The sequence below is a fragment of the Schistocerca cancellata genome, chromosome 9 (genome assembly GCF_023864275.1).
Source record: "Schistocerca cancellata isolate TAMUIC-IGC-003103 chromosome 9, iqSchCanc2.1, whole genome shotgun sequence".
Taxonomy (NCBI): Eukaryota; Metazoa; Arthropoda; class Insecta; order Orthoptera; family Acrididae; genus Schistocerca; species Schistocerca cancellata.
Window position 1 is genome coordinate 268,078,510 of NC_064634.1, and position 11,462 is coordinate 268,089,971.

The 11,462-nt window shown below is 39.8% G+C and overlaps 1 protein-coding gene across 1 annotated transcript in view; it reads right to left on the reverse strand.

Annotated features, from left to right (window-relative positions):
- The window catches only part of LOC126100436 (protein sidekick-2-like), a 720,869-nt gene extending 710,096 nt beyond the window's left edge, over positions 1-10,773 (reverse strand). Inside the window, exon 1 of the mRNA XM_049911040.1 lies at positions 9,587-10,773. Within this exon, the coding sequence (XP_049766997.1) occupies positions 9,587-9,662 (76 nt within the window). The 5' untranslated portion in view covers positions 9,663-10,773. The remainder of the gene's footprint in view (positions 1-9,586) is intronic.
- Between the last annotated feature and the right edge of the window lie 689 nt (positions 10,774-11,462).

Sequence of the window (11,462 nt, forward strand, 5' to 3'; positions counted from 1 at the left end):
AGCTGTGAACGTGTTTCAGCAATTACAGTGATATTCATATTACATGATTAGTGAAGCAAAGGAAATTTTGGTCCTCTTTCAATCGAACTTGATTTTAGTATTCGTCATCACGCTGCAATTTTTCTGGTGTATCCCTATAATATTTCGTACTTGGCATTTGAAACGTCTTGTGAACATGGTCCGTTTATTCTAACCTCAGCTTCTACAGTGACTCCTGTACGTCGTATCCGGAAAAATGTACGTATGAAATCCGTAGAAAATCATGGGGCATTCTTACGAAAGCGAGTCAGCCGAAGCTAGGAGGTAAGGCTGTTTGAAAGAGATCATTCGAAGACGTGTTCCCGAAAACGACTCGAAATGGTACGAGGAAACTCCTTAAAGAAAAACTGTTACATTATTCATATTGTTAGTTAGGAAACGAAATTAAATTTCAAATTAAAATTATTTCTTTTAGCTGAAATATCATAGGGATCGATACCAGAAAGCATCTGTCGACATTGAATTACACATTACTTTTTGTATTAAGAGAGTAATAGACAGAAATAAGTTTCACAAAGCTGTTGAACAACACTTAGTATGGTGATCAGAAAAGTTATCCCATCGTTTTTTTTCTCATGCCAACTAAATGTTACTGCCGTTTTTTTCCAGCACTGAGACTAGAACTGCTTGAGTAGGCGTTAGCGAACTCTGCTATCTGAGCGAAAAAATTGAACGCTACTCGCGGAACGATAAATTAAAGTGCCAGCAGAAAATTGTTATTGTTATGTCATTCAAACCATGCAAGCAGTTCTAAGGCTTCAGCGTTGTAAAATGTAGAACTGAATGCATTACGTACCCCCCGGACGGTCGTATTACTTCTTCCGTAGCCACAAATTACTCGGCCTAGAAGATCGTGACAGTAGAACGACTGGTTCACTTAGAAGAGAAGATTAAACTCGTTTGGAAAGAGTTGAAAAAAAAACAATTTTTAGCTGGGGTTAACTTACCGTATTTGGAAACATTCCCAGGTGAGGGTGCTGACCCCAAACCATTTTTCAGTCTCATGAGGTTACGAAAATTATACTGTCGCACAGTGCACACAGTTAACGGGCGAAGATTCTAGAAAACTAAACACAAAGAATTGAGGTTTTTTGCAGTGGTGGCTCCCTAACATGAGTGTGATAGGCGGATATAGAGAGCTCTTTATATGTAACCACCGTAAAGATTTAAATTTAGATCGAAACAGAAAGGATATTACGTCTCTATAAGTTCATCTTTACACAAGATGGTTGGGTAGTCCTCAGCTGTTCCGTATAAAATGTGAGATCAAAACATCTTTAGTCGTCTGAATTTCCAGATACAAAAATTAAATTAACTGGAAATTCAGACGGCTGAAGGTGTTTAGATTTGAGATTTAATTTAAAACTGATGTTAGTAATTAGTTGTTCATAATTATATATTCTATGAAAGCTCTATATTATTAGCAAACTCGTAGACCTAATTATGTGAGAAGGGAATAGAACATATAACTTAATAATCAGATGTAGGCATTTCAGCCAGTAGAACGTTATGTTGAGATAAAAGAGGTGTGACACTAAAAGGTGGTGCATTTATTACAGTGGAACGGTTTTTTGTATCGTTTTAGAAGAGCTCGACTGTTTTCCTGCTGTCCACTGGGCCCGTGAGAAACATCAACATGTAGCGTCAAATATCAGTGGACGAGTTAGTCACTACAGAACGATACTAATGCTTCATCGGAAAATGCTGTAAGCGACGTGTGAGAAAACATAATGACATAGAGGCTGCAAATTTGTGTACCTCTTAAATAATCCACGTGAGTCCAAAACGGTTAGAGACGAGATTCATAAAAACTAGACGTAAGCTAAGGTGATAGTTTTAATTTTTTGAGTGTCTCGCCACCGGTGATGTTCTTATACTGAAAGAATTTTTCAGCTTTTCACACTTCCATTAAATTGAAGCAGGCTTCCAAGCCAAGTCATATCCGTTTGGGAGGCAAGGAGTGTAGCACAAAATTTTGCTCACACTTTTCCCTTCTTGGGAATATTTTTGAGATGTTGCTTCATTGTGATACAATAACGTTGCATCATTACTACCTTACTTCCACTACTTAACACTGTCTGCTCACAGTTAACTAGTCGACTGTACTTCTGTTGTCTGCAGATGTCAGTTTAAGATACCACCGTAGCTAATGCGCTGACGTCGGTAACAGGCCAGAAAAAAAATTGCTCAGTTAGTTGTGATCTTCAAGAAAGTGGAATCGACGTGAGACCACACTCGGACATTTCTGTATGTCGCTTGCCGCGAAACTGAGCAATAATAATTTGAAACCTGCCAAAGCGTATCGATGAAATTGTAGGCTGAAAAACAGCATCGCATTATACGCTAACAGAAATAGTAATTCGAGCAGTCATCGTTAATTTTTGTCAAACCTCGTTTAGACGATTATGTGATACATTTCTTCCGCGGCGTCCGTATCTCCGTAGCCAATTGGGTAATTATGAGCAGCTCAGCTGTTACGAGAAAGGAAGCTGTTGACAAAACCAAACCAGTAAATTCGTCCAGTAGTTTGTCGAGAACATACGGAATTACCTTATTATGTAAATCGAAGGTGGAGGGGCGAAAACGGAAACGAGTAGGAAAGAACTAATTATATCAGTTTCATCGGAATCAGCGGCTATGAGTGAAAATATGTGCCGGAACGGGACTCGAATCCGAGATCTCTTGCTTATTAGGCAGTTGTTTTAATCGATGACCATGCAGACGGAGTGTTGATCACAAATGCACGGGCTATCTCGGCATGCCATCCGACCGCCTCATTCCCACTTAGCGGTGCCTATTCGCAGTCCATGTCCATGTTCTTCATAACCGCTAATTTTAGATTCCCGCTGGAAAAAAAATGGTTCAAATGCCTCTGAGCACTATGCGACTTAACTTCTGAGGTCATCAGTCGCCTAGAACTTAGAACTAATTAAACCTAACTAACCTGCGGAGATCACACACATCCATGCCCGAGGCAGGATTCGAACCTGCGACCTTAGCGGTCGCTCGGTTCCAGACTGTAGCGCCTAGAACCACACGGCCACTCCGGCCGGCTTCCCGCTGGAGGTCGAACGCAAATGAAATCCGCACTGAAGGTTGTGGAATTATTATTCATCGACGGGAGACAGTCATATGAACGTCTGGTGTCTCTTCCGTCACACATGTTCGAAGCAACTGAAACCACGCATTCATGGAATTATATTATTTTGAAAGTGCTGATCAACAGTATGTACGATGCAGAAGGTGTTACGATAAAACGTCGTATACAAAACTGTTGCGAAATAGACGGAACATGAAAATACCCTCATAGGATATCGTATAATTAGGATCTTATTTTAAACTGCCACGCGAGTACCGTACGACCCGTTTGCTTAACAGCCTGCTGAAATCTAGCACAAGCAAACAAATTCTGGCGGAAAACGGTTGCAACTGGTAGTACCACTGAGCACTCTGTGCCGTGTGGGCACGCGGCTGGCTCACTTGGCAAGAACAAAGGAATGCAGTTGGTCCTTCGTCGCCTGTTAGCCACGTAGCAGCAGACTGTTTGCAGTGCGTTGCGTAAAAGGAAACTGTCAGCGCGCTACAAAAGAGCTGTGACGTAAATCCACAAGAAATTTTACGCAGAAAATGGAAACATAGAGGAGACCTACAGCTCTAGACCGGGCTGTGTTGCCGGGGAAAAAGCGAAAAATAAATGGGGACAAAAAAGCTGCCCTGAGAACGGATGCGCCCAAACTGCTTTTCTAAAAAGGGCGGACGAATATGCGGCTGTCTCAATTACTGAAAGTGCAGCACAGGACCAGGGCGAATAAAAAAGAGAGGCGAAAAAAAGGCAAACCTGTCGATATGTATTTCAGTAAAATAGTGACTCGCGTCGACACGCTTAGAGCTGTTGAGAATTTTAAGCCAGGAAGGAAATCCCAATTAACGTAAGCGATATAACTGGGGCATTCTGACCGTAAGCCTTCCGTTTGAAAACAGCTTGGCTCTTCTCGTTCTATTTATCTTAACTTCGTTCTGCGCTGTGTCACTTCTGCAACACTTCGTCTCTCCGCTTGTACATTAAAACCTATTAAATGGGAGTATTTTAACCGAAAATGTGTCGTATGTTCGTGACGGTGGGAGAGGTTAGCTATTTAAACCACCACTGATCTTTTTTCCTTTTTTTCTTTTTCAAAACTGTCTTGCATCATAATTTACTAACACGCCGGTTGTTTATTGAAATTAAAGTAAAATATAGATAACAGTTTTTCTGATTACATAGCGCTAGTAGCGACATGAGTAACGCTGAAGTTCTACAAAGCAGATGTTCAGTTCAATTGGCCACAAACACTGACGAGTTGAATGAAGACAGAATTAGCTGGTACTGTCAAGCAGATTCTTAGGACAGCTGGGGAACATAGAAAAAAATTTATCCTTAAAATACGATCGTGACTTCCCTAATAAAATATCGTTCAACATATTTTTAACACTAATCTGATGAAGAAGCTCTGTGACGCCAGTTTTGGAACATCCGTGACTCAGCTATTACTTCCTTGACGTTTACGACTAGTTTCACTATACATTTGATTGAAAATTTTGTTATTTAATCTCCCACGTCCTGTGAAGACGCGCTGCACAATTCCACCTCATTTCTTACGAACACTGGAGTTTCTACTTGATATTTAAGGTAATTCGTGTCAATTATTTTCTAAGTTTTTGTTTGTATTGTTTGAATTGGTAATATATTCATTTTAGGATTCATTAATCACATTAACGTGTATATTAATCATTTTATCGTAAGCGTTTTATTGTAATGCCTTATTTCCAGGAGATAGACTTTCTTTTTTGTCCAACCCTTTCAGTAAACCACTCACTTTTGTATGATTAAACCTCTGTGTCACATTCCAAAATTTTGATTTGGTATTTTACCAATATCTGTTTCGATGGGTTTAGATGTGCCTCCCACGTCTGTGTTTGTTAGTGTACTTTCCAGTTAATAGTTTTGCTTCTGTTGTGTTCACTACGAATTTGAAAGAGTTTTTCTTCTCACTTTCATTTCTGTACGTAAGTTAGAATTTTTAAAATTCTGCGATGAGTACTGTGCACGAAAAGATACAAAACTGATGACTATGATCATCACTTGCGCCAACAGCCATATTTCAATTCAGCAGACTTCCTGAACTTCTTTTGACGACTCCGACATCAGTGCATTTGGTTTTAGGTGTTTCGATTACTGTTTGCCCTTTAAATCTGTACCTCAATAATATTTTTTACATATGTCTTTCTTTAATTCTGTTAACGCTGTTAAATACATGACAAACGCCAGAATTTATTTTTCATACTACGTGATCGTTTTTCTGAGAACTAAATAAAAATATATTTTTTTACATAAGTTTATAACTTCCGTTTATTGAAGTATTTTTAATATTGTAACAAAATTGAACATCATCTCTTCCATCAATGAATTAAAATTTGTTTGATCGATACTTAACTATATCTTTTGTATGGGTTTTAACCTTTATTTGAAATCTAAATAAAAATGCAGGCTGACGAATACTGCATCTGTAAAACCGATCTTTTATCATTACAGTACAGCACAAAAGAGATATCTGCTGGATAGTAGAATAAAAATTGAATTTTTTGTTTTTAATGTTATATGTGTAACCCAACAGATGTTTGTTGCAATAATGCAAGTATCGTACGATTTTCGCGCTACCTTACATCTAAACAATATCCTCTGATGATTCACAGCAAAACAAAAGAGTTTTCACTATTTGCATCCACACATCTGTACTCCCTCAGTTATTTTACTGTGACGCTCTTTCCGGGTACAGGACATGTGTCACAACCAAAATGTATCCTCTAAATGTGTGCGGCTAGGGATATTATCTATTTGTGTCAGTTTTGGGTTACATATATAAGCCTGAACGTAGTTTACACCTACGAAAACTTATTCCGAAACATGGTCCTCAAACGTAGTTTAAGGCGCCTTTGAAATAAAAGAAAATGCCCGACATTAAATTCCTCATTTAGAATTTACTTAAAAGCCCTACATTGGTCACCAACTCTCCATTCAAGAAACATTTTCCTTCGTAACGCAGATGTTATTAAATGCGAAATTTGTCAGAAATTTTCGGAAACAATCAATTTTTTGTACGATGGTGGAGAAGCCTTTTGTATTCCTGAATATATATATATATATATATATATATATATATATATATATATATATATATATATATATATATACAAGCAGTCTAAAGTGACATTTTTGTTGTCTCGAATCAATGGCAACCATTGCTGGAAACTTGAAAGATACGACAACCCTAACTACTGACGTCGGTACATAATTGAGGAACTTTCAAATTGCCTTACTCTCAAAAGCGTGTATATTTTTAATTTCTTTGAAACAACTTGTTACTAACTTTTTCTTCGAGACATAGATTCGCCATTCATGGAGAACACCTCGATTTCAAATGTCCAGTTTTTGCATTGCTGAAGAAAACTACAAGGACAGTTCAATCGATAAATTGAAATCCAGAGCCTGACACGAGGAATAGTAGAAAATAAGCAATTAAGTACTGGACTAATAAAATTTCTATTATGTGGTGACCATAAGATGCCCCTAGTACCAGCTGGAGGGTTATGGTGTTCCCATCTCACCCAGTGATCTCTTAGTAACTAGTACCTTCGTGATGTGTGTGTGCACCTTTCGCGGTTGTACTGTGTTCTGAAAACAGAAATAGAAACGGGAAAGACACAATCAAAGCTCTGACATAACTTTACAAAAGAGTATTGTGTTTAAGACGGACTCTTTCTTGACACAAATCAAACACGTGAGTTTCGATTTAGGGTCCTCGTTGGTACTTGAGAACTACTGTGGTAGGACATACATGAAAGATAAAGTTCATTTGTGCAGAAGTCTGCTTTTAAGAAAGTATCAACATTTCCTCATGTGATCAACACTGTGGCAGTGCAAGTAATCTTGATAAACCTTAAATGTAAAACAGTATAGCTAGACACGGAAAAAGAAATATTAATTATAGTGAAAGATACACAGCCTTGTGAATCTATTCAGCATTAGTGAAACAACATCTCGACAAATATGATTTTTCATTTTATGCTGCTATTATGTGGGAAAATTAAGTACTCTCAACCATAATATTAAGCCAGCGAAATATGAACCATTTGGCTGTCGCAAAAAATGGTTGACATGAAGCAGCGCTCCGACAGAATACCTCATTACTCGTCTTCAGGTGCGTTAGTTTTAGTTCCTTGATTCCACAACGTGTTTGTGACGGTGAGCCCGATTGGGAGTGAATAAATAAAATTGGGAAAATTCTACATGATATTGCAGGCAAGTGAGATCTACAATGAAACAGGTAACCAAAGAAAGTGAAAAATACTTTGCAGTGGTAAACATCTAAGCAATCTTGCATTTCTTATAATACCTGTGGTAATTATGAGACATATGTGGAGTTTTAATCCTCTGACGTTTGTTGAGAGCAGAGGTATTTTTTCTTGTCCATACTGAGATGTGTCGCATTGAAATAGTTACACCATTTCTTTGATTATAATGCAATTAAAATGGATGAATGGTGATGCATAAGGGACACAAAGTTGTTGCTCAGATCTGGAACTTAGTAAGAAGTATACACGCAAGGGATATGTGCAAAGGCTTTCCCCAGCCGAGTATTAATAATATATAGGTTGACTCTTACATTGAAGATTACAGCAACCAGTCACATTTTACAGTGCTATTTATTTATTTAAACAGCGCCGTTACCGGTTTCGAACCGACAGGTTCATCTTCAGACGACTATCTGATGTAAAACGTTAAATAGCCGGCTGAAGATGAACCTTTCGGTCCGAAACCGGAACCGGCACTGTTTAAATAAGTAGCAATGTAAAAAGTTGCTGGTTGCTGTAATCTTGTATGTAAGAGTCAACCTATATTTTGTACACAGCAACGGGTTCACAATGTCAGTTTTTGGCAAAATAGCATTAATAAAACCATTCTGATATATAGAAGCGTCGTGAAGAATGTGTTGCGTATGGTCATCATCAGAATTACGATTTACAAGGAAAATTAATACTGTCGAAGAGAAAATTTCGGCTAAATATGAGTGACCGCTTTTGATAAAACAATGATATTTATAGTTTTATCCATCATCAGCAACTGAATTTCTGTTTGCTGAAATAATCAGCAACCAGTTGAAAAAAAGAAATCTTCTTTATTTACTGGTTTCATGTTCCTAGTGCCATTTTTTAAAAGTTATAGTTATGGCATTCTTTGCGAGAGACACCAATAAGTACTATGATGCATATATATTACTTCTGACGCTCACAAATAATGCGATAATTATAACTTCTGAAGAGGGACATTAGGTGCCTGAAACCTGTAAAGGAAGAAATTTCTTTTGTGCAGCAGTTTGTTGATTATTTCAATAAACTGTGATCATTGTTCTGACAGTTAATTTCTAGCCTGCAACTCACAGTTTGCACAAATGCGCAACATGTTACACTTGGTGTCATACTTCCGTGCTTGCGTTCTACGCTGATCACCGTTCTTGGAAAAGGATAACCTCATTTACGCTTTTCTTGCATTCATTCTTAGTCACCCTGTGCACATACTGAAGCACTGTGAACAAAATATTTTTTAGGATGCTACACTGGTAATATTTCCTTTGAGTACCGAATCATCAGTGACTACTTTCCAGCAATAATATATATCACGGATTATAATATTTCTGTATCAGGTTTAGACAACGCTTTACAGTTCCCTCGAATCAACAACATCTAGCGTGCTCTAGAAAAAGCAAAGTGAGACTGCCCCAGGCCTATATACACGAGAATATTCACTCACAGCCTGGAGCATGTGATAACAGTTTCCATAAATTTCTCCAGCATAATTAAAAATAATATCAATAAACAAACTCGGCGAGACAACTCTTCTACGACAATAGCCAGAGTGATCAGCAAAGTGATGTCCATCAATTTTAGTTCGTTTTTTAAATAATCTGCATTCTCTTGCGTTGTTATTTCCAGAAATTTTCACGTGAACAGGATAAAGAGATGCAGAATAGCATTAGTAAATGTGTAATCTTACGCAGCTCATAATTTTATTTCTGTCATAACTTTGATATGATTTTTTCTTCATTACATCATAATTATTAACCGGCAAGGAATTTTTTAAGTTACGTAGGTATTTATGGAAATCTTAAGGATATTACAGTTTTAATATATATTTCGGTCTTAAAAGTGAAAGACATAGTAACGAAAACTGTAGCTGTCAATAGTAAAAAAATGACAAATGAAGTACTAAATTGGAATTCATAAGAAAGAAAATTCTTTTGTGACATGTTCGGAGCAACTACAACTCCAGACAGAAGGCGTGGCACTCTTTGTGGTGCTTTCGGCTTCAGCAGGTGGGATGAAACGTTAATGTCTTTCAAAGAATTTTGCGGACGCTCTGGCAATTGACGCGGATGGAATCTAGATAAGATTTACCCTTTGATTTTTGGGCTCCTTCTATAGTGAAGCTGTAGTGAGAAAGGAAACTGACCTTTGTAGATGTGTAGGCAGACGAGGGCCCAGCACACGGACCACGGCAGGCGCGCTCCCAACGTTCTGAGCAGCATCTCCTCGGCCTCGGGCTGCAGCCGGCAGCAAGGATATCGTCGCCGATGTCGATATCCCACTACATCCTCACAGCGCAATCCGTCACACACAACAAATCGGTGGCACAGTAACCTCCTTCAATCTTCCGCTATGGGTCTCTGTTTACCAGCACGAAGAGAATTCCTTGCTGATATCGGCGAGTGCTCGACTGTCGGAGGCTGTCCTGGTGACGAGTCAGTCGCTCGTCGTTAAAATAGATCGAGAGTTTTCAGGTCGATTACTTCACAAAAAATTTGAGAAATGTGTGTCTCAAAAGTCTGCCTGATTACGCTTTAAACTTAATTCCAAGACTGCTTCCTTATTTGGTACACTATTATCTAGGTTCTCTGATGTCCCGGCAAGCACTTGAACTACATGTGATCGCTTAAGAAATTTACCAGCAGATACTCTAACTGAAGGAAACACTGTATCAGCATCATATCAATGTACAGGTGCCAGAGAGGACAGATTTACGTTTTCCTCCGTTGGTTTATTGACAATTGTGTCAAGTGAAAATTAATTCACCAGTATTTGAAGAGAGGTCGATGACGAAACGTCAAAACGATAGCGATGTTCTACCCTTCGTGTTTACCCGATGCTGGGCGTGCTTCACCCTACGCGACTAGAAATACTGTTCCAATCAAGCTGACAGCTATGCTCTCAACAGATACGTATATTTGAAATGCTGAGAGAAACAACGTTACGTCCTTTACATTTCATAACCGTATCACACACATTTGCGTCAAAAAATGACCAGAACACATTGTAGCAGAAATCCAGAGATGTGACACGTGGGACACAAGTGTATGTCGTCACTTGGCTTCAGACTAACATTTTACACAGTCTCGCCACACTCAGATCACTTAGAGTGCGTGTCGCTGCCGCAGTGACACTAGTGACAGATCCGATTTCCGGAAGTAATTGGTAGAGCTGGAGGCGGACCGCCGACTCCCGGCGGGCTGTGGCCCCTGACGCGGCGGCCACCCGCGACGCAGACTTATCAGCGCGCTGCCTGGGCCAGCAGAGGTCGGCAGATCCTCCCAGACGGGCGTCGCGACGCGGAGCTCTGGCGGCTGCGTCAGCGTGGCTTCGACGGCCGGCACCTACTGGCGACCCGGTGCCGCTCCCAGGCGCCGCCGGCGACGCTGCTGCGCCCTGGCGGTGGCGGCGCGAGCCGCTGCAGAGTGCCGCGCCGCTCCGATCCGCGCCGCACGAGCTTCCATGTCCCTGTTCTGGTCGAGGAGACAGCACAGGGCAGAGTTTGGACCCTCGACTTGCAGCTAAGGTCACTCTAAACGCTGGGCGTACGTATTTCCATAAACAAACGTTGCCAGTGCCTGTGCAGGGGGTTCACTGCTCTTCTACTGCATTTGCCAACTTCCGTAGACCTCTCTGTTGGTGCTAGTATTAACTGATCTTTGAAATAGCTGCCTTCCCTGCGTTTAGTTTTCCCTCAACGCAAAATATGTACTTCCTAACTGTTTGATGAAATAGGAGCAGGCTGAATGGTGGTAAGGTCCAGTGTGGGGCAAAAATCTTCACCGAGTTTCCGAATTTACTACCACTGATTCAGGAGATCACCACCAGGTGGCAGATTTGTTTCATTGTAACTTACTGCTCCACGAAAGTTTCTTAAGCAGGTGGCTACAGAGGAGACAAAATGTACGTATGTAGTTTTCTTTTACGTACTACTTTTCTGCTGTTTTACTTAAACTTTTTAAAATGTAAGCTTTGGAAAGATGAATCAACAAACTACTCGTTTACACTACCGCATTAAAGGT